The 26577-nt window shown below is 41.9% G+C and overlaps 2 protein-coding genes across 5 annotated transcripts in view; one reads left to right on the plus strand and one right to left on the minus strand.

Moving 5' to 3' along the window:
- Nucleotides 1-418: 418 nt before the first annotated feature.
- purg (purine-rich element binding protein G) lies at nucleotides 419-10287 on the minus strand. Its single transcript, XM_035391696.1, has one exon. It carries the CDS (start codon nucleotides 9695-9697, stop codon nucleotides 8678-8680), a length of 1020 nt encoding a protein of 339 aa, XP_035247587.1. The 5' UTR covers nucleotides 9698-10287; the 3' UTR covers nucleotides 419-8677.
- Nucleotides 10288-10312: 25 nt separating this feature from the next.
- wrn (WRN RecQ like helicase) overlaps nucleotides 10313-26577 on the plus strand; it is a 30925-nt gene continuing 14660 nt past the window's right edge. Inside the window, exons 1-25 of one of the 4 annotated variants that reach the window (XM_035391679.1) lie at nucleotides 10316-10503; nucleotides 11127-11214; nucleotides 12070-12191; nucleotides 13297-13442; nucleotides 13939-14087; nucleotides 14565-14714; nucleotides 15069-15111; nucleotides 15240-15339; nucleotides 15474-15894; nucleotides 17282-17362; nucleotides 17519-17657; nucleotides 18665-18740; nucleotides 19761-19828; nucleotides 20393-20501; nucleotides 21249-21317; nucleotides 21741-21823; nucleotides 22264-22370; nucleotides 22472-22659; nucleotides 23209-23383; nucleotides 23658-23839; nucleotides 24119-24220; nucleotides 24376-24468; nucleotides 24571-24712; nucleotides 25132-25302; nucleotides 26078-26172. In XM_035391679.1, coding sequence (XP_035247570.1) covers nucleotides 11149-11214; nucleotides 12070-12191; nucleotides 13297-13442; nucleotides 13939-14087; nucleotides 14565-14714; nucleotides 15069-15111; nucleotides 15240-15339; nucleotides 15474-15894; nucleotides 17282-17362; nucleotides 17519-17657; nucleotides 18665-18740; nucleotides 19761-19828; nucleotides 20393-20501; nucleotides 21249-21317; nucleotides 21741-21823; nucleotides 22264-22370; nucleotides 22472-22659; nucleotides 23209-23383; nucleotides 23658-23839; nucleotides 24119-24220; nucleotides 24376-24468; nucleotides 24571-24712; nucleotides 25132-25302; nucleotides 26078-26172 — 3077 coding nt within the window. In that variant the 5' untranslated portion in view covers nucleotides 10316-10503; nucleotides 11127-11148. Of the gene's footprint in view, nucleotides 10504-11126; nucleotides 11215-12069; nucleotides 12192-13296; nucleotides 13443-13938; nucleotides 14088-14564; nucleotides 14715-15068; nucleotides 15112-15239; nucleotides 15340-15473; nucleotides 15895-17281; nucleotides 17363-17518; nucleotides 17658-18664; nucleotides 18741-19760; nucleotides 19829-20392; nucleotides 20502-21248; nucleotides 21318-21740; nucleotides 21824-22263; nucleotides 22371-22471; nucleotides 22660-23208; nucleotides 23384-23657; nucleotides 23840-24118; nucleotides 24221-24375; nucleotides 24469-24570; nucleotides 24713-25131; nucleotides 25303-26077; nucleotides 26173-26577 lie in introns of all 4 variants that reach the window. The other 3 variants (XM_035391678.1, XM_035391681.1, XM_035391682.1) reach the window with 3 other exon arrangements.

Raw genomic sequence — 26577 nt, forward strand, 5'->3', positions numbered from 1 at the left:
AGTATTAGCATTAAAAAGCCAGTGATGGGCAAGAAAACTATCTATACACGACAATGAACATGGTTATGGTGTGGATTACTTTGCAAGCTGCAAATAGGTGTGAGCTGTACGAATGAGGCAAACAAACAGTATTACATATGAAATACATATGTAAAAATATCTCAAACACATGTATTTGAAATGATGCCCACCTCTTTGTATAGTTAGTATGAAACATTTTAAATGTATCTGTATATGTACAAATCTGTTTTTGAAATATAAATCACACTTCTGTCATCAAGGTCAAGATGTTTATGCTTTTGTTACTTATGCATTCATGTTTTTCTTAACCTTAGAATTCTGAGACAATCACAGCATTTAATGCATTACTTGTAATTACCATCCAGACATATAAAAAACACACACTCTAATGGTTTGATTAATCATGAATAACTTTTATTGAACAATAAAATAGTGATGGCAAATACTAATGTAACATATCCACATTTTCCTTTTTTCACAACCAATACAACATCTGTTGCCATTATTATCAGCTCTGTTTTTTTTTTTTTTTTGTACATCACCCCCCTCCCCACTTCCCATTCCCCAAAACCAAACCCTGCTACATGTAAAAGCTGCTTATAGAAGAATCAAATGATTTAATCATAACCATACAAAAACATTTTAGTTCATAAGATTGTCTATATGGATCTTTTGGGAAATACACACAGAAGCAGGGTAACTGTATACAAGCATTGCCGATCTGGTGGGCTGTGATAAATTTCTTGACCGGGACACACACAAATTGGTTTTGTCAACTGGAATAAACCACTGGCTGCAGCATTCGACACCTGCACTTACTGTGGGCTGCTGCTCTGTGAGTCAGCTCACAGAGCTTACAGGAATGCAAGTCTGGCAGAAGAGGCGCTTTTTTGAGCTTCATGTAAGTGCAATGATTTTTGTTCAGCAAACGTTACAGAAGGGCGCACTCTGGTGCCACGTCGGACTACAAATTTAGTTGAGGCACAATATTTGCAAGCCTGTGAATGTGCAATTACAAAGTGTTCACTGTGGACCACTGCCAGTTCAGACGGACAGAAGGTCAGGAAGTATAGGAGAGTTGTAGTTTCTATCAACGGCGTGTATGGAATTTACAATTACGCTGAACTGTGTGCATTCAGGAAAGGACATTTTCCCATTCATTTTTTAGCTCTGCACTTGAGGAAAATGTCCATTTTCAAGTTTTCTTTCACTTTTTTTATTTTTTATTTTTATCTATTTATTTTTTTACAATTTATTTCCTGTCAACATGCATGCAGTTGGGGTCCACATCAGCACCTTTATGTTTTAGAATATAGCACCATTTTTAAATGTATGTTTTATCTTTTGTTTGGACCCAACTGTTGGCATGCAAAAATTCATAAACGTGGAATTTCTCACATAAGTATCCTACATTTTGCAACCTTTTACAAACACTACAAGGCAATTAATGAATAATCATACAGTACCATACGTGTAGAACATGAACTAATACAGTACACACGTTAAAGAAAGTGCTAGAATACAGAACAATTGCTTTCTTGTTTCGAGTCTTATATTATTCTATAGGACTATAAGAGGACAAGCTAATGTTGTACACAATCATTTACCCAAAGATTACACAAAAACATTTTTGTTCCACCATTTAAAAAAAAAAATTATCAGAAACACTTATGATTCTAAATTCCAACTGCTGCAAAAATGGCATGACAAACAAAGCAAAAGAAATAAAAAAAACTCCAAAACAAACAACCAAACAAAAAAACAAAACAAAGCTTATTCAATATTCATACTTGCACAACACACTACCTACATAAGTTCAGCTCAGTAACACTAAAGAGGCTTTCATTGTAAAGTGAAGCCTGGACTGCCACAATTTTCATCTCACCACTCATTTAATCTGGTTGACATAAGATCCTTGTGGATTTGGTAATCACTATTTTATGAGAAAGAACACTATTCTTTTCTTTCAAACTTTACCTTTTGATTGTGATTTGTACAGTGGAGGTCTGTTACTCATATTTCTCACCAATAATCTTACTGTGCTTAATCTTACTTTTTTTTCTTCAGTTACACAGTAGTTAAACATAAATTCTACAATCTTCATCTAAAACTAAAAATATCACAATCAAATTGAAACAAGTTGTTAAGGCTTATGGTTGGAACCTTTGAGATATTAATTTTTAGTGTAACAGTCCCAAAATCGAAAGCATTCAAACATTGAGTGCAAAGCTGAACAATATAGTACATATTTTCTACTTAAATAGTGTTTTTTTTTTTTTAAATGAGAGAAAGAAATTATGGATGAGTATTGCACACAACCCTAGAAGCCAAAAACAGCATAAAACCATGTGGACTTCACTGTTTTTCAGATTTAATTTAAAGATATAATAGTGCTGTTTAGTACTGCTGGCTGATGAGCAAACAAATTAAATTAAAATGCATGAAGAATATTAAAAAAAATACTTAATGAACTTCAATCCAAATGTGGGGATTACAATTTTACAACTGGTTCCTTTTGCAAAATTGTTTTGGATTTTATTTTGGACATGCTCTTGGGTCCCACTTGAAAAGCCTCTACAAAAAGACAAAGTAATTGTATAAAACATCTGTATATAAATCCACCCTCCACAAACACATACAGAGTTCTAAATAGGAAAAAAAACAGAAACATCAGACATACAATTCACAAAATACACAAATATAATATAATAAATGAAGCTAAATGCAACTGTATGTCAGTCAATATTTTGACTGAATGCTAATATTTCATTTCTTTTGTACATTTTATATTATTTTAGGTGGGGTGAGAAAAGGAGGGAAAAAAGAAAAGAAACCCAAGTGCACATGGAATATAAAGTGCTTGTTTTCAGATTCACGTTGATGCATGGAATCATGTAGATGTATTTCAAATGCCAACAAATGCCAATATTCAACACTATACTCTGAATGGGTTAAAAAAAAAAATCGACTGTTCAGTACATTGTCTATGGAAACTACCAACCTGAACATGAGTGAAGATTCAAATGCTACAGGAGTACTCATTTTATCATTCTGTGATTATTAGTAATGTACACCCTGGATTAAATCCTAAAAATTAACACAATCCGGAATGTAAAATCAAATAAATAAATGAATGCGGAACATGAATGAATTTAAAAAGCCACAGCCGTGTGTTTTCACGATGACATGGAGAGCGATGTTCTCCTTCCCATTACACTGCCGTTAAAAACCACAAGCAAAAGCAAACACGGCGTGGCCATCTCACAGAACAGGGGTCCTAAGTTCCGTTTAATGTCTGCCGTCCGCAAAATCTCAGAAGTAGTGCGGATTGGCTTAGTTTAATGATGACACTGAAAGCCAAAGGCAGAGTGCTTAAACTATAAAGCCTCCCAGGACCAGGGCAGGGAGTGACCTCATCTTCATAGCAATGATTGAGCCAACAAAGTAGTAAGTGCTGGATACTTTGCCAGGCCACTACGAGCAAGATTGTCTCCTTGATCCCACAAGTGAAGGAAACCAATGCATTTGGTGTTGGTGTCCTTCCTAGTGAGTTGTATAAAAGCAGCAGAGAAAAGTGCTGTTTGTTTTAAAGTGCTCCTTCACGGAATGTGCCACTTGCTTCTGTTGCACTATTGGTTGCCTACAGAATGCCTGTTACCAGGTGCAACAATTAAGGTAGAGCAAATGAGCTAGACACCTCATACCCCCCCCCACACCCCCCACCCCCCCCGAAAAAATACATTTCAATTTAAAGGCATACTATGCTGGATTTTTATCCTTGAAAATATTATTTAAAAAATCATGATAAGGCATATCTCTGATGCACTAGCAATCTCTGTCTTAAAGTACTTCAAGCACCAAATTTGTGCGCCTAATATTGGAATTGCATTTCCTCAGTGGCCTCAGCTGAAGTTTGCCAAGGGGATGAAAAGTGATGCGAAGTTAGCTTGTTTTCTGTTGGACCTGTAAGTAACATTACCTCTAGCTATCCAGCTAGCTACATTAGGTGGGGTACTCAGGGTGAAGGGTTGACGATTGAGGAGGAAACTCCTTTAATTGTAGTCACAGGACCACAGCAAAGCTAACAAAATCCTGCATAGTATGCCTTTAAGGAAATACTGATGAGTGCTGGACAAGCATAGTTTTTCTTCTACAGAAAGATATGTCAACTGTTTCAAAAAGTAGTTCTGACCACTAGATTAAAGCCTGTTTCAAATAATACAAGTGACTAGCACAGAACAATTCTTGCACTTCTAGATTTTTTAAAGTTTTCTTAACAATTGTATTTGATTCATATAGTTGTCCCTTTCAAATATTTGAGGATGCTGATATTAAATTTTACATGATTATTCTAAATAAATAATTGTATACAATAAACAGTTTTGTTTTCATTTCAGACACAAATAAAAACTTGATGAACATTATTGTGCTTTGCATGTTGCTGTAGCACTACATAATCACCTGAACATGCAGACTGTCTCACTGGGAGAGAATGGCTGGTCTGCTCAAGCTCTAAATAGAAGAAAAGCTATCCGAGAAAAGCCTTGCTTTCATTTAAAATGAAAATGCACACAAGAACACACACACACACTCACTGTACAAGGACAAACGCTTAAACAATGGTTCGGCTGGAAGGGGAACATATCATTAAATCTCCAGTGAAACAATACCGACTATATTCAGTCCTACAACAGAAAGTGCATTCTTCATACGTGCATTCTGTCCTCGTTAGGCCTACTGTCCAATGAAAAACGAGCCTTTCATGTTGGACAAGAAAGAAAAACAAATATTTACACCACAAGGAATATGGCTTTTTACAGTTGGCCAAAAAGAATAAGATGCTTCACCTAAGCAAACACAGAAAGAAAAATCTGGATTAACTTTAATAAAGAGTGCAATAAATAGAGGAATCTAAATACTAAATTAGAGTATTTTACATAGCTTTGCAGTCATCAAATGTAAGGGAAAGATTGCACTCAAAACACATTGTATTATTATTTTTTTCTCTACAGAAATACTCTGGTAACAAATTTTGGAAAACAATTAAATTTTATATGAAGCTCTACACATAAAATCACCATCAAAGAATGCACGAAAGCCCTTTAAAGCAGAATAATCGTCAGGTTTTGCTTTGCACTGAACACTAGTAAGCCAGGTATTTGTAAATGAACTCCTTGTCATTTTTTTCATGCAATTTAGTATAAATTACATCACTCTCTCATTTAAAATGTGTTTTTGTACTGCCCTGTTCAGACGTTTGTGGTGAGGGTCAGAAATCAAAGACTATTTTGACTAATCTGCATCATAAATGATGAAAAGCCAAGTATGAAATGCCACATTAGTGTTCTCTAGGTGGTGATTTGGCAAGTTTAATGTTACTGCTTCAGGAACCCTCATGGATGCTGGAAACTTGCCTTCACAGGTTCTTTGTATAAGATAAACTGACACTCCAGAAGGTCTAGTGTAAATCTTCTGGACCTTGACATTTAAATGTGATGTGTCCATATCAGTTAATCAACACAGTCCCAAGAGAACATAGGATTTCAGTATTCACTGAAGATCAAGTGGGAAAATTCCCAACATGAAACAAATGACAATATTTCATTATTTAAGTGTCCATCACAGTTTACAATTCTGGTGAAGCTTAAGAAACAAATAATAAAATATTAATATTTCACCAGTTATATGATGGACATTGAAATGTTGTGCCTTAGATGACACTGCAAAGCTCTCTTCTCAACAAAGTCTGAGAGAGCATTTAAAAATAAATCTTTTCATGAAACTCGACTGTAGATAGTGTGCATAATGGGAATGAAGTGTTCATATGTTTTTTTAACCTATAACTGTAGCATATTTCCTTTGTTGTGTGAAATTGAAGAGGACTCTGATCACAAAAATGAGTCAGCATATGAAACTTAGCCAGTTTGGTATTTTGATAGACCTTTGTCAAATATAGGCTAATTTAAAAAGCACCGTATGCGAGGATAGTGTGCTGTGTGGGGTATTCTCTGTTTCAGCGTTACTTCAAAAATATACACACACTACTTTCTCACATCATTTGACCAATGACAAGCAAAAAACATCTAAGCAGTACTCCACTGGGAAAAACGCACACATTATTCCTTAACATTAACACATTTGGCACATGTCCTTTCATGTCCCAAAGCAGTTTTGGGAATCCAAAGCCGGCAACTTTTCACAAAGTGCCTACAGTAGGCCCCTAGCGCACTGTGTTAGAAGAATTAGACTAGATCTTTTCTGTAATTAGGAGAACCAAAATGATTTGTTGTTGCTTTGATGCCAGATCCAATTCTGAATGCAGATGTAGCTTATATGTGGCTTGCTGTACAGCCATAGGTGCTTTAACATGTACCCTTTCCCGAGCACTCCAGAGCCTGTCTGTGGTTTTGCTAGATCAGCTGTATGTAAACAGTCTGCACTGTGGATTGCACCAAATTTGGCATGTTTGAAAGATAATTTTGGAGAGGTCTGTAAATGTTTTACTACGATGTATTTTTGAAATTGAAGCACACAGTTACCAAGAATAAAAAAGGATCCACATTCAGGAGGGTGATTTTGGGAGCACCATCTGATGCACAGGATGCACAGAAACCAGACTGCTTTTGAGGACAGGTTCTAGAGAGCAGGTACAAGTAGCAATTAGGGAGCATGTGAAAGCAACCTATGTTAGCTGCAGTGGAGAACACAAGCAAAGGCCCCCAGTACAATCTTCAAATAACAAAAATATCTCCATGGGCAAACTACACACACATTGCTTCATTACTGGTAACTATGAAAGCTTACTAGACTGTTTAGGCACCAGAGCCTGCATAAAGCAGTAGTATCCTTAAGATAGGAGAATAACCTCAGACTCCATTTCCATTTACACAGTGTGCTGTGAAGACTCTCTGGGGCTATGTGACTTGAGAGCAGAGAGAACGGTGCGAGAATGATGAGATGGAGAACTCCACATAATTTCAATGTTCTAACATTAAAAAAAAAATCTTTTTTTTTTTGTTGGTGGTGTATTCCTGTAACTCATAACTCTGCAATTCCTCTCTTTCACAATTTATCTGCAGGTAAGGGAATCGAAAGTGAGTAGACCATAATCTGACCTATGACTAAATTATAGGGGCAGACATAATTCTTACATCATGTATGGAAATTGGTTATAGATTTTTTAAGAAGAAAAAAATGCATAAGCTATAACAGCTAAAGCTCACATAAGTCAGACACCCAATCAGATTTGAAGTGACACTATAAAGATGGCCAGCGTATATGTATAAGAAGTGGCATTGTTAAATAATTCTCCAGTAGACTAAAATGTAACTTCAGACAATGTCAGGTGGAGGGTCAAATCTACAGAGATAAGACAGAAGTCATATTAGTCATAGGCTCCCAAGCTGCGCTCTTTAAAACAGTTAAAACTTGAAACATTTAGATAACCACAGGGCTTGGTTTGGATAATTCAAGTGCATTTTTCATATTTTGAAAGGCTTCATAATTTTTAACTTAAGATTTTCATTTCAAGTAGGACTCTAACTGTCAGGAATGGCTTTAAGGCAAAATAAAACTATTAGTGTGCTCATCAGTGGCGTAAATCTGAGGGTGGTCGTCTCCCTGAAGTGTGCCAAATGTAAGAAGTTATAACATAGTGACACATTCATTGGTGTAATTAATTTTTTTCTATAAAACAGATATTTAAAAAAAGCTCAGAATTGACACCACTGAGTGACTTTTTTTAACCCTTTGATTGACATCTGCTTGGCTTTTTTTTTGCTTTCTCTTGGCATTAGATGACCTTTTGTACACAGCGTGCACACAGTATGACACGTCAACAAGGAAGTAATGATCTTTCTTTTGAGTGACTATGGGAACCGTCTCTACAGGATGCACAACAGCCCCAAAAAAGCACATTAACCTCACCAGTGTATAAATAGATTCAAAATGGGCAAGTTCACTGAAGGAATACTCCATAAAGTGCACAATTTTGTCAACTGATTACAACCACCTCAACCTTGCCCAAACCTTATGGGGGTGGCTATAATGAACAACCTCTTTCCATACGTAAAATACATCATCCACACTATCAACCTTAGATTATATATACAAACATATATATGTCTGCAGTATAAATATCCACATATATCATATATGTATGAATATAGTAATGAAATATATCAATATTATTTATCTAATATATACACATCTGCATTTCTTTGATCGTGCTGATCTCTGGCTATATCCGAAAGCAACCACTCACAAAACGTAGTTCTTCCAGCTTCGGAACATCTACGATTTCATGAATATTCAAATTTCAATTCAATGGTTACGCCTACATGGAATACACAATAAAATCACCACATCTCAAATATAATTTTCATTGTGCAAAAATGAACTACTTATATTCCCATTATCGTCATTCAGTACGAATTTTCAATTTATGATGTAAAAACTGATGAATGAAACAGGAACAACAGTTATTAATTTGAAAGTGCTAGTTGACTAGAGTCATACAGTACATTATTTTAGAGGTACATTATTAGAAAACAAAACATTTTTAACAAACTATGCTATTGTCACATTTATATTTTTCATTTATGTTTGGATCGCACAATCACTTAAGCAAACCCTCTGGCCAAAAAGGAAACCGTTGTCAATCCTCTTGATCTTCACTGTCCGCGCGTGTCTGCGTCCTCTTCTCCTTGTGACAGGTGAAAATGCGTCGCATCTCCTCTTCGTACCTGATGAAATTATCCCCAAATCTAGCCCAGGCCTTGAGGGGCACAGTGATTGTGTTTCTGTATGGCTGCCGTACCTCGCTTATCTTTAGGAACACGCCGTACCTGTTGGAACCTGCGTCGAAATAAAACCTCTTGTTGTCCACTCGGAAAGATACCGCCTCGGGAAGCTCCGGTGATTCATCTTGGCTCCTGTTGCCCCTGGTTCTCTCGTCAGTTTCTTCGTCTCCGTAGTCTTCAATTAGTTGCGACAGCGCATCTCTGAACTCAATTAGCCCCTGCGCTGGCAACACTATGGTCTGCTCAATGCCCTGACCGTAATATCCCATGGTACCGTGTCCTCGGCTGACCGTCTGCCTAATGCGGAGGAACCTGCCGCGCTGGTTTTCTTTCAAGTCTAAATAGTACTTTCTGTTATCTCTCTCTATGAATTCACTCTTCAAAACCCGATGGGTGTGCTCTTCCGAAACGGCAGAGTCGGTAGGTGAGTTTGGTACTGCTTGATGGTGGTGATCTTGCGGTCGCCTACGGGAATCATGTGGTCGGCCTTGGCCGTTGCTTTGCTCTTCTGCCCGTGGCACCTGAGCTCCCCGCAGCCCGATGTGCGCGTAATAATCGATGAAGTCTCCCAGGCAGTACCTCAGATCAGGGGCCATCGACATGGAGAGCGTCAGTTTGCTCTTCCTGATATTATCATGTCTGCCTCTTCCAATCCACACCTCAGCAATTTTGAGAAACCGGCCCCGTGCGCTCTGTTTCACGTCTAGATAAAACCTCTTTTTCTGGATGTCGACACGCTTGGAGGCGAGCTCCTGAATCTCTATGCATTGAGTAGCCGGATGAAGATACTGCTGAGGATAGACGCCTCTCAAAGCGGAATCTGATGTAATCCTTCCTCTGCCCTTTTCCATCACTCTAGTACTTGCATCGGCCATGGCTATTCAAAATTCCCCACAGTTTAGCAGCTGCACAAGCATTTGCCTCTCCATTACTAGCTATCTAGCAATTCAGCTAGCCAGTTTATTTGTTAAGCGAACAATCTATGAGCAAATTAATAATAATTTGAAAAATATGTTGAAAATGTGACCTGAAAAAAAGCCAGCAACTCAGTGAGCAGCCTTGTGGATATATCTTCGTCCTCATAAAGGTCAAGCGCAATGTTCTGTCAAAGACGACCGCTAACCTTTAGCTAACGTTACCTTTCTGTTCCTTTCCCTTTCACTGACACTTCCCTCCGTCAGCTCGTTAGCAAGCTAGCCTCTGTGCTAGCCCAACGAAATACGATGAGAAATCATCCAATCCAGGGTCTCCTTAGAGGGCGCTGCTTCAGTAATGCGACTTGTATGAATATAATGATCACCACGATTCTCCTAAGTGATTTGGTGTGAATAACTGTTACAGTGACGAGACACTATGAAAATAACACTAACAATGCAGATAGATACATAATTTCAAATGTTACTCTTACAGTTCTATTTTCAGTTGATGTGGCTCAGACTGCGAACGAGACGCGTGACGTAATTTGTCCGCGACGCATCGAAATTCTCATATTTATTTTTGGTTAAAAAAAAAGAGCTATAAGAAGTTCCGGTCGCACCGGGGGCAGTTTATTTCGAGGAGTGGAAGTGGTCATGGTTATGGTGTGAATAGTACGACATCTCGTCATTATAAAGAATATTTTGTACAGAGGATGCCCAGGCTGACAACAGATGGCGGGAGTAGGTGGCTAGCTAATATCTATGTAATATGAATCTCTTGTCACTTGTTTTCTTTAACAAGAATAATGTTAACAATGTAATGACACCAAGTAATATAGTTGACTTTTGCATGCAATGCAGGTGTGGCTGGTGAGCGGTAGCTAGATCGATATATCAAGTTAGTCTAGCTACCTCGCTTACTAACTCGGTAGCGCACAGGCATGTCCGTGCCACTGACTGCTAACAGTAACTGTTTGGCAAGGACATTTCTCGAGTAACTGTCAAGTTTGTTCAGCTCCCTAGTTTTGACTTCAATATAACGCCATTCAGCTTCGTTAACGGAGTTACCTGCTGGATAGCCAGAAACATAGAACTAGCGACTGGTGCAGTTTCTCCAGAAGTCATTATTTATCATGAATACTTGCGCAGACTGACTGCAAACAATATAGCTATTAGCTACCTACAGAGAATTCAGACTAAGACCAGCTGTCGGAAAAGATAGGTATAAGACCTGCTAGTCTGCAAATTGCCTGCCCACTCTTGGTTTGTCCAAATTAACGGCATCATAACCCTATAATGTACCCCATACACTGTTCAGGGCAGCGTAGCTTTTTATGTACACGTTTGCATATAAAGTAACATACGAAATTCGAACATTCGTTAACAGATATTTATGTGAGCTTTAAACCATGACGGACAGGACTTTGCCAGAATGGATGTCAATCGACAGCAACAGTGAAACCATAGAGAAAAAGGTAACGCTGAAGCCATTATTGTCAGTCACGTGTGTTGTTCAAGGGAAAGGTACGCCTTTATAATTATCTTCATGCGCTTCACCCCGGTCTAGGTTTTGGTATCACCGATTTTAAAAGATGTTCTGCGTGTTTAATGAAACGGTTCTTTTTTGCTGATGATTTTATCTTGGGGGCATCTAAATAATCAGACCTGGAGGGGCTCTTTACATAGCGGTTTAGAGTTTAGGACGGAGTGTTTAAAATCATATAGTGCTGCACCACCTAACAAAAAAGGAAAAAGAAAATAAACTTTAAATATAGACCCACTAGTCTGACTTCGACAACTTTGGGATTAAACTGGCTCATATTTTTGTTAATAAAACTCAAAAGTAACTTAGACATCCAGTCAGCACTAGTGTCTTACTACGATGTATTATTTTAGTATACTTTTCTGTAGTGTACTTTTCTTCAGCGTACTCGATGTTCTAGGTGTTGTAAAGACGTTCACTATTTTCCTTGAAGAAAGTATGCTTTTAGTGTGCTTATAAAATTTTGTAGGGTCCATCTTATCAAGGTTCCCTTCAGCCTAAAACTGTTTATTCAAGTAGTAGGCCTATCATATGATATCATGAGAGACATCCCAGCACCATTCCATCATAAAATTCTGCAGGGAATCTGTAGTTAGTAAGTAAGAACTGATGTGAGCTTTAGCCATATTCTTGGTTTAATGAAACTGACTGCATGAGCAGAGATTTTGTTATTGAGAAATCAATGAAAATGCATGGAAATAGGACAGCACCTAGGTTTACCTTTCTTTACATTTTTACAGATGCACCAGTGTTTTAAAAAAAAAATGTTCTTCTTTGGCTTCAACAGGGTCAGCAAGGATTCTTAAAAAAAAACATATTAGAAGATGACCTACCATTTCTGGAGTTCCCTGGTACTGTTATGTACAGCCGCGAGAAAAATGATTGCTCATTTCTCTCTGAGGATTTAAGGTACTTTTTGAATTTCTGAAACGCAGAAGGTGCCCCCAGCAGTCCCTTGAGAGCCTTTTCTGAAACCTTGGGCTTCAATTCTGGTCCAGCCTCAATTAAGAAATTATTTATTAAACTATTAATAATTTTTTCTTCGTTTTAGGCTCTAATTTTGGATTTGATCCCCAGGATTTAGATGTTTTGCGGGCTTATGTTTCCAATTTTACTTATACTTACTTCAGGCAGTCTTTGTGTATTAAAATGAATAAAACAGAATTTTAGACATGGTATCATGCATAGTTTAATGATACAGGGGGTCCAAACTGGCTGACATTTTGGGGGGTTGACACTTTTATCTGATTGTAAGTAAGGATATGAAAGAAATAAAACTTTGAGTTAATTTATTGTAGCTAGAGAATATAAAAACACAAAATGTGTGCAATTTTGTCACAAATGCGAATGTGGTATATATGAAAATTAGATCAGCAAAAATCTTTACGAATTAAAAGTCATATGTGGGCATAATCGCACACTCATGACACATTCACAAATAAAGTCCAGTGATATAATGTTGATATGTGCAGCAGGTCATCATCCTTAAATTCCTGCGTGGTTAAAATCAGTTTATTCTTAATCCTGATTACGGACCATATCTTGATACACTCTTTGGACACAAACAAGGTGAATGACATTTCACAGCTATAAACCGTAGGAAATATAATCTTAAGCATCCTTAAAAAATATATTAAAAAGCTTTGTGTTTTTTTCTTTAAACAGGGCAGTAGTTAAAACCAGTGGTTTCTCTGTTGGAACACTGAACCAGAACACCCCTGGTGGCCAAAGAATATCTTACATTCGTGTAGACATAAGGGTATAAAACTTCATTTTAACAAGAAGGGGTTATGTAAGGGTGGTATCAATTTCCACAAATTCGCTGTGTACACGTCTCTATGAAATGATGAATGTGACTGAAAAAATTAAACCCACGTAATTTTCTTATGCATGTATATATGTATTATTGTATTTTTATTGCCCGTGTGATCTGAAAAGCTTTGCCCAATCAGCGAGGGTTTAATCGGTGAACATTCCCACCTGACTGCTCATTAAGAGTTGTTATATCCCCTAGATCCTGCCTTGAACCTGGAGCTGCAGTCGGGTTTGATATTGAGTGGCCGCCTTCCTTTGCCAAGGGGAAGACAAAGAAAGTGGCCATGGTCCAGTTGTGTGCATCTGAGGAGAAATGCTACCTCTTTCACCTTTCCTCCATGTCAGGTGTGTTCAGGCACTGCTAAGAAGGAACAGGAGCCAACTGCCAATGAAATTAATTCAGCGCAGTGCGCTTGGTTGTGACTCTTTGCTACCAGGCGCATTGCAAATCATCACCCACAGACATGATTACTAGAAAATGAATATGTCTTTATTAGTACAGACCACACAGGTTAAATAGAATCACCCAAAACAGCCAGATAGAATCCAGACGAGGGAGAATAGAACACCTAATTTCACACTACTTATAGTACGTGTAAAAGATTTTTTTTCGAAAGATGCGTGTTAATTGGTCCTGTTTTAAAAAATGTTCTTGCCTCTTCAGAACGTTTTGCAAATGCCTAATATTCCCCTTGCCTCACTTGGTGCTGTGTGAATATGAAAAGTTTTATTTGGTTGAACCTGTCTGAAGTGTCTATTTGGTGTAATCATGTAACACAGTCACTTGCGAAAAGTCCTGTAAATCACTGTGGGCTGTCAGAAACATCTCTGCTTGTTACAGGGTTTCCTGCTGGCCTGAAGATGTTATTACAGGACGAGTCCATCAAAAAAGTTGGGGTGGGAATTGAAGGAGACATGTGGAAGCTACTGAGTGACTTTGACATCAAGCTGAAGAACTTTGTGGAACTATCAAATCTGGCAAATGAAACTGTAAGTTTGGTGTCAAAATTGACACCACCATTATCACATTCAAGAACTTTGGAACTGAGTTATTTTGTTCCTATGCATTTGTGTGATTTTAATTTGCAGTCGACCCAAGTGTATGTTTCATTCTGAAGTGCAACAGAAACCGCCTGAAAACAGCCTACGCCTCCATATTCTGGTGTTGTAAAGCTGGAGGAGCAATTCAAGTGATAGGCTTATTGCTCGCTTAACAAATTGAACATCTGGTCTTGCTGTGGTGGTGGCAAATCCAGCTAAAGCAAAGGTTCTCAGTGCAGTGACGTGCCTCATCATCTGGGTCAGAAATCCTAAACTTGCTGGTGCCAAGTGTGCAGGCGGTTTCAGAGATCACCACAAAAATGGGGACAAAACATTGGGTGACAGAGACTGGTTTTGAGATGCCTGTGCAGGGTTGCCTCTCTTTGTCTGCTCTGTGCTGTGACCTGCGTTTCCTGTGCTCTGCAGCTCAGGTGCGTGGAGCAGTGGAGCCTGGATGGACTGGTCAAGCACCTGTTCAAGAGGCGGCTTAGGAAAGACAAGGATGTGCGCTGCAGCCAGTGGGATGACTTTGAGCTCACAGAGGACCAAAAGAGATATGCCGCTACCGACGCCTACGTGAGCGCCTCTGTTTAGAACCAGCAAAATGGCTCTTAATGATTTATGACAGAAAAAACATTACATTTGGCCATAGGAAACGCTTTCTTTGGATTTGGATGTATACTGCATTCATTTGAAATATATGCAAACATGAGTGTTTACTTACATATGTGTGTATCCTGTATGTCACCCTGTCAGTCTCCCTGAATGAGTAAGAGAAAAATAATCGATAAAACAAATCCTTTTTAAAATTTGGATGATGATGTGTGTACATGTGCATGTCGACGGTGTAAGTTATGAAAGTATAATTACACACATATGCACACACGCTGAGGGCATGCATATACATATTTGTGATCTCTGATCCATCAGGCTGGGCTGATAATCCATAAGAAGCTGCAGGATATGGTTCCCGGTGAGTCACTATGTAAAGTACAACTTGCTGCTCCTGTCATCACTCAGTCTTCGGCACTGAAACTGCAGAAAACAGTCAAAACTACATTGAGACTGGGTTTTATTTTCCTCTTCATTGTTTTATCGCAGGGACCAGTTTGCACACTGCTGTCAAGGAGAAACTGCTCCAAATGGCGAGTGAAATGAAGGAGCTGGCTGGGCGCGTTCCTGAGGGAGTCCACATTAACAGGTCTGAACTGTGTACATGTTTGCATGGCGCACTTTGCCCGAGCACCACTAAAAGTTTGTGACATTAGGTATTAGGTAAAGCGGACCGGGGGGGAGGCTGGTGCTTGAGAGCTAACCCAGCTCTGTTGATTGTAGTGCTGTGGAACTAGTGGAGGAGATGACCGTGAACCTGGAGACATTGAGGTCCCTGCTGTTGGGTAACAACGTTGAGGGATACACCACAGATGCAGCAGATATACCTGATCAGGGTCCTCTGGAGGAAAAAGAAAAGGCAGAAGCCCCTTCTGGCGAGGAGGTGATGTTTTCTCACTGCACAAAAAAGGTGTCAGTCAACAAACTGGAGTCTGAAGACGTGGAACGTTCAAGCGATGATCTCCTCGGGGCCCCTGAAAACAGCTGTGACCCGGTGGAACGGGTCAGGGCTCCTGAAGATTGCACCTCTGCCCGTCAAGACGGTGCCTGGATGTCCCTGGATATCTCTGAGTATGAGCTTCAGATGCTGGAGCGGCAAGCCATGCAAGAGGAACTTGAGGAACAATCAACGCTGGAATTCCAGGTATCAATAACTTTGCGCAGGTTGCAAAGGTTTACAGATGTTGGAGAATGAAAGTTTACAGTGAGAAGAATGCTGTGTGGTTTTTTGTAGTTAAATTGTGGAACGTGGTTGTGATGAACATTAAAGGATAATTTTGTACCCTTTATTTGCCCTGAAATATTTTTATGACTGCTGTAAATGTTTAAGTCCTTAGTCTTCAGTAAAATTTTTAAGAACAGCATAGGATACTGTAGCAAAGTGATCTGTGATTCTTTTGAATGGCAAGGCTTGGCATCTTGGTTTAGTTGTATGAAATGGTTATACGCCGTAATTAGGGATTTGCCTGTAACTGGCAAAAACAAAAAAGGTCATTCATTTTTTTTCCCCACATGCCATGGCAAGACAATAGTATAGCTACTTTTCCTACATTGTTGTTTACACTGTAATGGCAAGTAATCTATGTTTAATTAAAAAAGTAATCAATGTGTGGAACACTTTAAAATTTCCGAATAAAACTGAAGCAAGTGAAACGCCAAAGGAAATGTTCTTCATTCCCCACCCCAACTTTAACCGATTACCGTGCTTACTTTAAACAGTTTATCTAGTAGGCAAGTTATGTTACCGTCACAGCCCTGCCAGTAGTATCCATTTAAGAAATAGGCATTGTCATGTGGGGTGACATATCCTGCTCAGACACTTGCACACAGCGGTCTGGGTAGAATTTGGACTGAGGCAGTTGCAGGGTGACTGTGACAGCTGTGCTCTGTCTCTGAATCATTAAAATGGCAAAAACAAACAGGCGAAACAGGCTAGCTGACCTTTTCTCTGACGGTAAATTTAAATTTAAAGAGCAAGAAATGTGGCTTATTGTTACTTGCTGTATGTGAATTCAAAATGTGCGCTCTTTAATCGTGTCATTTTAAATGAGAAATATTTCACCTGAAAATACTCGTTAAAGTTAGTTCGAACTTCATGGTGTTCCATACGAATGATTAAAAAATGATGTAGCTAAGACGGACTCAGGCTATTGTCGATTATTCTCTTTTTTGTGTTGGCTGTTTTCTGCAGCCAGTGTAGGATGAAAAGGCATCCTGCTTTCTGTTTGCACCACCTGCTTTCCACATCTGTTTCCATTTGTGGTGTTTAAATGTGCATGCGTCTCAGATTTGTTGTATACCAAATCCAGGGGTGAGTCTGAGAAATTGGCATGGAAAACATACTAGCCAGTGTGGCGTATATTATGAGTAAATGCTGTCTGTAATCCTATACGTGATCTGTTGGTTTGTTTGTGGGAAGTTGCATGATTGGCTTGCTGCTCTTCTTATCACATAGTCAAGACAAATCCATTATCAAACCGCATACAGTAACAAAGATGACTGAGCCATTCGCGTTTCCGTTTTTGTTTAAGGACAAGAAGCCCTTGGATGACTCTTCTGACCTCTCCTATGTAGTTGAAAGTGATGAAGAGCTGGAGAATGAAATGCTTCAGGTGATCCTGCACAAAACCTCCTTTTTATGAATAATTTTTTTTAAAGCACTCCCTTTGACAAGGTCTTTCTGATTGAAATGTCTGATTGAAATGTCAGTTTTGAGAGTTTCCAAATACACGTTTGTGTGTTTGTGACCTTCTCCCTCTCTCTGAAAGTGTGTGGAGGAAGTGGAGAAGATGAGCCAAGACGAAAAAGGCCTCTGTCGGGGCGAACCGGAAAGGCAACAGACCACCGTAGATGATGATGAGGACGATGAAGATGAGGGCATCGAGGAAGAGGAGGTGGAAGAGTTTGGTAATGACATGCCTGTGGATTCATATTACTTGTCTACAAGGATATCTTTTGCGCTTATGTAGGTAACGCTTAATAATTACACCACAGGGTTTCATTCCCTGGCGGTTGTAACCCTTTCTGGCCTTGTGTTGCAAGTAATCCCCAGCTGTGCTACTGTAAACCTGCCGAGTACTGGGTTAGGAGAGGAAGAAAGACCATAAAAAAGGACGAGTGCTTGATGGTAGCCCTCTTGTCCAGTTCATATTGCCAAGTACCCTCTCTCAAACCAGCCATCCAGTGAACTGAGTATGAATCCCCATATCTCAATCACAAGGGATTTATACAGTTTCTGGTGCCAAAAAAAAATGCCTACCATGCATCATTGATAATCTAAAAGCACGCAACACACATACTTTTAATGTACTTGGAAATCCTTGGGAAAGCTGTGAAGAATAATTTTTGTTTGAGCTCCATTGTCTGTTATCGTGTAGAATTAAAGGCCAAGGTGGGGGACAGACGTTCCTTTTCAGATTAAGGTTTAGATTGGGGTCATTTTGTGGGCTCTTGAGCTGATATAAACTGGATAAGGGGTGCACTTTCATACTAACAGTTTATTTACACCAGCTATTTTGACAGTGTTTTCTTTTACTGCAAGGGCATAGGCAGTGGCATCTTTCTCTTTCTGTAATGAAATACCTCTGCTACAGTACGTCTGGTTTTTGGTTTTGTCACGGCAGCCATGTTAGTGCAGCTTTTCAGAACGTAGCAGTATTGTTCTATAACACAGATTATGGATAAGTGCTATAAATACGTTTCCCAAACTTGTGTTTAGGTTGCTTTATAAATCGGATTTCTTTGGAGAGCTAGGCTGATTGCCAATGTGCGAGTTTAAGGACGGCATTTTGGGATTAAGTTCCCCGCTCAGTTTGTTCAGACAGCTGTGAATGTATTTTGTCACAAGCAACTGAATCACTTCCCCTCTCTGTTCCCCTCTCTCTTTCTCGCTTTCTCTTACTCTCTACATCCAGATCCTTCTCTCCCAGAACCAACCCCTGAACAAATTAATTGTCTGAAAACGTATTTTGGCCACTTCCGCTTCAAGCCGTGAGTAGACCTGTATTATTTTACTCTGCATTACATTAACACTTATATTTTAATCTTATCTAATAAAATCTCAGGTTGTCAAGTTTCTTCACAGTGGTGAATATCTCCTCTTTAATATCTCATGGTTCTGGATCAAAGGGTGTTTGCTTTTCATTCCAGCTATATACAAATGAGATTCTGAATGCTACACTGTTGCACAGTAGTCACGTTAACACAGAATTCTGTGTATTTTTGTGCAGAAAAAAGCCAGATGCAGGGAAAAAAAAAATCAACTTATAAATTATAAAGACAGAATTTGGTGAATACTCTTATATGCTTTTTATTTTGTAAGGCATCTCCAAATTGTGCAGGGAATGTCATTTTTGTTGTGCTGCTGCTGATTTATGAAAAATATCCCGATTCCTCATCCCTCAAACGCGCGAGTGGCTGCTTCCCCTCTCGGGCACGTCAGCACAGGTCCGGCCCGCGCCCGGCTGAGGGTTACCCGCCGGGGGTGTAGTGGCAGTGTGGCGTAATGGCTAAGGAGTTGGTCTTGTAACCGAAAGGTTGCAGGTTCGATTCCCCGGTAGGACACTGCCGTTGTGCCCTTGAGCAAGGTCCTTCACCTGCATTGCTCCAGTATATATCCAGCTGTATAAATGGATACAATGTAAGTCGCTCGGGATAAGAGCGTCTGCTAAATGCCTGTAATGTAATGTAATGGGCGTGAATGTGGCTGAGGCCCTGGCCATGGGCGCGGTCTGTTTGACAGGAGGGTTGCTTTCTCTCTCCGCTCAACGTGACCGGGCTCCCTCTCTCATTGCCCCCTGAGAAACTCATCATGTTTGCCGCGGAGAAAAGACAATCAGCAGCTTGCATCTCTCCCCTCTTCTCTCTCCTCCTCCTTTCAGTTCCATAATTGATTCGGAAGTCCAGAGCAGATGATTGGAGGGAGAACGAAATTGGATTTGAACCCGAAAATGAAATCCTTCCTATCTGGTGCATCAGCAACACAAACATCACTTCTTTTCTTTTTTTCAGAGTACAATGGAAAGTGATTTACTCCGTTCTGAAGGAGAGGAGAGATAACCTTGTTGTCATGGCAACGGGTGAGTTCTTCTTTAGGTTGATAATGATTGACGAAAATGTTTATGATGATTACTGCGGAGTTCCGAGGCAGGGGAGCGAAGGGAAGCTGATACAGTGACAGGGAAACTGAGTGTGGTTTTGCTCTCAGAATGCATCGCCTGTCTCGTGCATTTTACTCGGTGACAAAAAGCGTTCTTTTTTCCTTCCTCTTATCTGCGTCTCATTTTGTAGAAGTTTATGGCGTTTCCTGTATTAGTGTGGTCTACTGGCTTTGATTGATCTGCCCCCCATGCTCGCTTCATTAGGTTGTGTTGCACCTCCAAATAGGGTAAAGGTCAGTTTTTTTTCCATTTCAAGTACCCATTGCAACTTATTTTAGGGCAAAAACACTCAGAGAAAGATTGGCTGGCCTCGCCAGTGGAGTACATGATTTTGAACCATATTTCTTGAGTAAATCTAGACCAGTGACTTACATTGGGTGGACGGTAGCATCTTACTGTTTAAGCAATTTTGGGAATGATGGTAAAAAACGATGGTGGCTGTTGCGCGGTATTTAGCGGCTGACTGTGGCTCCTCTTCTCCAGGCTATGGGAAGAGTCTGTGCTTCCAGTTCCCCCCGGTGTACTGCGGGGGCATCAGCGTGGTGGTCTGCCCCCTCATCTCCCTCATGGAAGACCAGGTGCTGCAGCTGAAGTGGGTGAATCCTCCGGGCTGCATGTCTCATCAGCACGTGGCACCGCATCCTTTTTCCTGAGCACAGAACACACCTGACCTGACTGGGGCCTGGAGTTTTCCCAGCACCTGTGAAAGAATCCCAAGGGGTCTTTGGGACAATAAAAGAGAATGCATTCCCTTTTAATAATATTTTGTGCATTAAAAAAAAAGAAGAAAAATAAAGAAGCTAATTTTGCCCTTTACTCTTCGATTTGGAATGGCTATTTGCGTAAATATTGGTGCCCATTGCTGGTTTCGCCGCTATTGTTTCAGAGGACCACCGACCAGAGCGTGCTCTCCTCTGAAACACACGATGCCGAGCACCACTCCTGATCACACTGCAGCTCGGGAAGCTGGGCTCACACAGAGAGCATTCAGAGAAAGGCATTTCACATGCAGCTTCAGACGGTCTATAAGGCTTGTGATTGACCAGCAGGGGTCGCTACAGAGCAATGCCATGAGGATCCCCACCGACTGAACCCCCCAGAACCCTGGGTGACGCCGCCACAAACTATTTGTCGCCCTGTGGGGCTGCCAGTCACAGTTGGCTCTGGCACCGATGAGATTCTTCTTTCAGAAAGATTATTAATATTGAATGGCTTTGGCATATTGTCCTGCGCATTTCTGAATTGTTTTTTTTTTGGGTTTATTTTTGTTAGCATTATTTCCTGAAATATGAAATCACATATTGTTTTACAATAAAGCAGTTTTCTCTCTCTGTTGCAGAATGTCAAACATTCCGGCGTGTTTCCTTGGATCTGCTCAGACCAGTAACATCATACCTGACCTGAAAAAGTAAGTATTACACGAAAGCTTCACTTCCCCGCCTCACCATTGCGTTATGAATCCAGGGTTGTTCTCATTTTAAATTTTACCGCATTTTAACTGCATTAAATTTGAGCGAGTGATCATGAAACTGGCCTCTGTTCGTTTGCTTAGAAGAATTGAAATTGGGTTCAAGTGAGGTAATGTTTATTCCAGAAAGGACTTTTTCCGATAATGGGCCTGAAGGACTGCAGCCGCGCATTTATTTACCACTGGGCTGCAGTCGTCAGCACTCTCGGACCTTGGCGAGGTGCTGAAGTGTTTCGGTTAAGACGTAAACGGTCTCGCTGGACGGCGTTTGTGTGACCGGTCGCCCCACATAGCCCTGACCCTGAACACCTTTTTACTGCCGCTCTGCAGCTGGGAGTTACTAACCATTTGCATCATCCTCAGAGGCCTTTTCCGAGTGGCCTACATGACGCCGGAATTCTGCTCGGGAAGGATAGCGCTCCTTGAGGAGCTCAACGAGAGCATAGGTGAGTGGCGGCTTCCTGCGACAGCTCGGGTTCGTAAGCGTCCAAACGCGACACGGACAAAACCTCAAAATGCTCGAGTGAGGGCTGGTTGTTTAAAATTATGTTTTAGTGGGAAAAAATGCTTTTTGTTTTGCTTTGTCTTTGTTTAATTAAACATTCTGAAATGCTGTGCTTTAAGTGGTTGATCACTGTAATGCAAACGGCAAAAAAGAAATGTGTGCACAACGCTTGACCAAAGAGTAATTTTACAAGTCGTGGCTGTGCTGAAACATTTTTGTTTTATCGAAGTGAGGCTGTTGTAGAATCTGTACAGCTCTTTCATTTTCTGTTTCTGGTTAAAAAATTTTGAGTTACCTCGCACCTTATTAACATTTTGAGGGAGAAATGTCATTTAAAATATTTTGCGTGTGTGCGCGCGCGCGCGTGTGTGTGTGTTCTAGGACTCACACTAGTAGCCATAGATGAGGCCCACTGCATCTCTGAGTGGGGGCATGACTTCCGGGGAGCGTACAGGAACCTGGGCCTGCTGAAGACCAGACTTCCTGACGTGAGTAGGCCTGCTGATGAGATGCGACGTGCGCGTGCTGGAGCCCTCGCTCTTTGCTCGTGTATCCTGTGGGGTCTCGCTGACGGGATCTTCATGCTCAGGTTCCCATCGTGGCTCTGACAGCCACTGCCAGCCCCTCCATTCGGGTGGACATAGTGCAGAGCCTGAGGCTGGTCCAGCCTGTGGTCACGTGCACCACCTTTGACCGGCCCAACCTCTACCTGGACGTGCACCGCAAGTCAGGTGACCTTACGCAGGACCTCAAGCAGTTCCTGGTCAAAAAGAGCATGTAGGTGCCTGCCCCTGACTGACTCGTACACACTTATGCCCACTCATACATGCTTGCACACTCTTGTCTACTCATACACACTCATGCATGTACTCATACTAGGGATGTGAACAGTTTGTCGATTTGTTGATTGTCAAAAATTTGTTTAAATAATCAAAAATCATTTTTTGTTTGTTTTTTTAATTCTCAAACCGTTCAAAATAAAAGATTTCCAGTTTTACCCAGGCAACTGCTCTAAATGGGTTATAGAGGGGGCGGGCAGGACTTTCACTGTAACATTACTTACAGTCAGTTGAAATGACGCATTCTCATAAACACTCATACACACCCAAGCACACTCATGTACTCTCATACTCATACACACTCATGCATACTCATACTCTCGGCATGCTCATACATACTCATACACACTCGTGCATGGTCACGTACGCTCATCTTTCTCCATGTGCTGCTATGAATTATTTGCTCTAAAGCCGCTTCTGTCATGCTTCAGACTACCATTTGTGAAAAGTTCTTACTGAGATTCTGGTGCGTGATTGGTCTCCGTAGGGGTGACTATGAGTTTGAAGGTCCCACCATCGTGTACTGCCCCTCGAGGAAAGAAGCGGAGCGGGTGTCCTCGATGCTGTGCCGGTTGGGCATCCTGTGTGGCGTGTACCATGCTGGCCTGGGCATCAAGAAGAGGAGAGAAACTCAGCACAGCTTCATGAGAGATGAGATCCAGGTGATGGCGTTCACTTCCTCATTCCTATCTGGTTTAGCTTCCCTTCTCTTAACTCCTCGTGCTTTTTTAGCTGAACGCACGTGTGTAAAGTGAACACGCCCTTCTGTTGCACCGTGTGGAAACAAAGCTGCACGAATGAAACAAAGTGCAGCTGATGGCCATTGCTCTCCTCTGGTGTTTTTTTACTTCGTAAGTGGAGATGTCTACCTGCAGTGAGGGAGAATTAAAAGGTTTAGGAGAATAAATTTGGATGTTTCTTTGCCATTGCCCGCAGTGCATTGCTGCCACGGTTGCCTTTGGCATGGGAATCAACAAGCCGGACATCCGCAAAGTCATCCACTACGGGGCCCCCAAGGAGATGGAGTCGTACTACCAGGAAATTGGGCGCGCCGGGAGGGACGGGCTACCAAGCGCCTGTCACGTGCTGTGGGCGGGCGGGGACATGAGCTTAAACAAGTATGACTCGCTCTCTTACGGGGGTCGCATACAGGGCTCAGTTTGGGAATTTGCATCTGTTATGGGCAGTTTGTCATAAGTTGTTCAGTGTAATGTTTAAGAGGTGCTGTGTGTGTATGTGAGCGCGTGCGTGGTGTTCACTGCTTACACATGGTCGACCGGCTTGGCTAATTATTTCCTCAAAGGAGCTCATCTCTGGGCCCCTTATGTTTTTTTTAGCAAATAGCACCGACAACACAGATCAGGCAGTTCAAAGTCTGCTGTTCCAAACTGAAACAGGTTCCTGCTTAACCAAGGGAAGAACGACCATTTCCGAGGCTACAAGATGAAAATGTTGGCCAAAATGGAACAGTATCTCAAATCCCCCAAGTGCAGAAGGAAGTGAGTTTGCATTCAGCTGGTGGCGGAAGTGTTCTGTTCTCAAAGCCAAACATGTTGGCATCAGTATAATATAGTAATGTATAATAAATACGCGTACTATAGCTGTTTATTCTCATGAATGCAGTCAGTGTGATGTTTGGCATTCTTGTGCACAGGCTGATCCTTTCCCACTTTGAAGATAAACAACTGCGCAAAGTGACATCTGGTATTATGGGGACCAATGAGTGCTGTGACAACTGCAGATACAGGTTGGTTTCCATGGGACTGGCCAATCGTAGCGCGTGCTCTGGTCTGAGTGCTGTTCCTGATGGCTGGCCTGTTTTCTGTGTTGTCCTTGTCTTCGCTGGCAGGATGGTAAAGAGCTTAAGTGTGGAGGAACCAGAGCCCAGGCTGCAGAATTTCGGCAATGAGGCCTACCAGCTGATGAGCGCCATCTCTGCGCTGGACGAGAGATTCGGGGTTTCCGTTCCCATTCTCTTCCTCCGGGGCTCCGTGAGTCCCGGCTCTCTTCACCTCTCCAAACCAGACCCCTGGCACCTAACCCCTAATGCTGTATACCTGGCCTCGAACAGAATCATGTCACACACCTGACGCCTGAACACAATGGTTCCCAAACGTGCCCAGGACCTGTTTAATGAGCAAATACATTCCCAGCCCTTATTGGCCCGAAAATGAGGTCTGACAAATGTTTACCTGTGGAGTTGGAACAATTGCATGCTTGCTGTAGCTAGTGCTGTGCATGTACCAATGAGGTGTTTGGAATTTGGGTGGTTTTTAATGTCCCACCCCCTTTTGTTGGCCGCTATTAATCTTTCTCGTGTCCCTCTTCCCACTCTATTCCCCTGCCTGCATGGTATGCTCTCTCTTCCTTCCTCCCTCCCTCCCTCCCTCCCTCCCTCTCCCTTCCCCAGAGCTCTCAGAGAGTGCCGGATAGGTACCGCAGGAGCCCGCTGTTTGGGGCTGGGAGGAGCGTCTCGGAGGCCTGGTGGAAGGCTCTGGCCCAGCAGCTGCTCATGGAGGATCTCCTGAAGGAGAGCACTGGCCACAGCAGGTTCTCCACACTGTGCAAGATCACCCCCAAGGTACCCCCCCACCCCCCACCCCACCACAGCAGGTTCTCCACACTGTGCAAGATCACCCCCAAGGTACCCCCCCCCCACCCCACCACAGCAGGTTCTCCACACTGTGCAAGCTGCCCCCTGCCCCCCTGAGACTGCAGGCTTTCTCAGCACTTCCATTTCAAATGCAGGCCTCTCACATGTCCTCAAAATCTTTGCTCAGTTTGGAGTGTGGAAAACTCCAGTTTGTGAAAGCACTTGGATTTTTCTGAGTGGCTGAAGGGGGCTTGATTATAAATTGGTTAGTGTGGCTTGCATGACTGAACTTTCTCAATAACCCATTCACATGCCATATGTAAACATTTATGAGGTTTCAGCATTTGCGGACATCAGTGTTTTGTTTTCCAGCATATGCAGTCCCTCTGATAAACTGGTTACCGTGTGAATTATCCGCTTATTTGTTTGCAAATGAAATTATTTGAAAGATTTGTCTTTCTCTCTCTAAATTCAATGAAAAGTGAATTATGCATTAGAAACTGCAGTAGCCCTTTCATGAACTGTTATACTGAGTATGAATGACACAGAAGAACACGACCCACTCCCACAGTGCTGGGCTACTGTGTACCAGGGTGTTATAGATGGGGGCTAAAGGGGAAAGGGCTCCATACTCCAAACACACTTATTTTCCTTTCGTTTCGCCCTTCTGTAATAGAGTAAAACTGCGTTTGCTGACTGTAAGCTGCGTTTGCAGATTTCTCGGGTGTCAGATGGTGAGTCTTGCTCCTGTTGTTTCTCTAAGGGAATGCGGTGGCTGTGCTCGGCAGAAGACGAGACCCAGCGCACGCTCCTCCTCCAGCCCAGCGCAGACCTGTGCGCCCGGGTCTCTGTGCCAGCGTAAGCGTCCCTCGGCCTCGTGGTGCCCGCTTGTGACGGAGCGCTGGTGTGGGGCGACCGGTCGCTCCGCCCCCCAACCCGCGCTCCAAACACCCCCCCCCCCCCCCCCCCCGGGCCCCACAGCTCCTCTGTGACTTCCGCCCTCTTTCTCTGCTTGTTGACGGGAAGAATTTGATTAGGCGCCACGGGAGGGGGGGTGGGCGGGGGTGGGGTGGGCGGTCTGAACCAGCCGAACCAGCTGCTGCAGCACATGCGGCATCAAGCGCAGCCGCAAGTGCAGCGCGTATCCCAAGGAGCCCGGCTGGATTACAGGGTTAAATTCGCTCAGGCCCAGGGCGGGGATTTCCACTGCTGACTCAGTGCTTACCCTCGCCGTCGCAACGATCGGCCACTCAGGAGAGCTGC

Source organism: Anguilla anguilla, chromosome 14, assembly GCF_013347855.1.
Source record: "Anguilla anguilla isolate fAngAng1 chromosome 14, fAngAng1.pri, whole genome shotgun sequence".
NCBI lineage: Eukaryota > Metazoa > Chordata > Actinopteri > Anguilliformes > Anguillidae > Anguilla > Anguilla anguilla.

Bases quoted from the DNA above. Each gene is read 5' to 3' on its own strand.
- purg (XM_035391696.1), bottom strand. From the start codon at position 9,697: ATGGCCGATGCAAGTACTAGAGTGATGGAAAAGGGCAGAGGAAGGATT.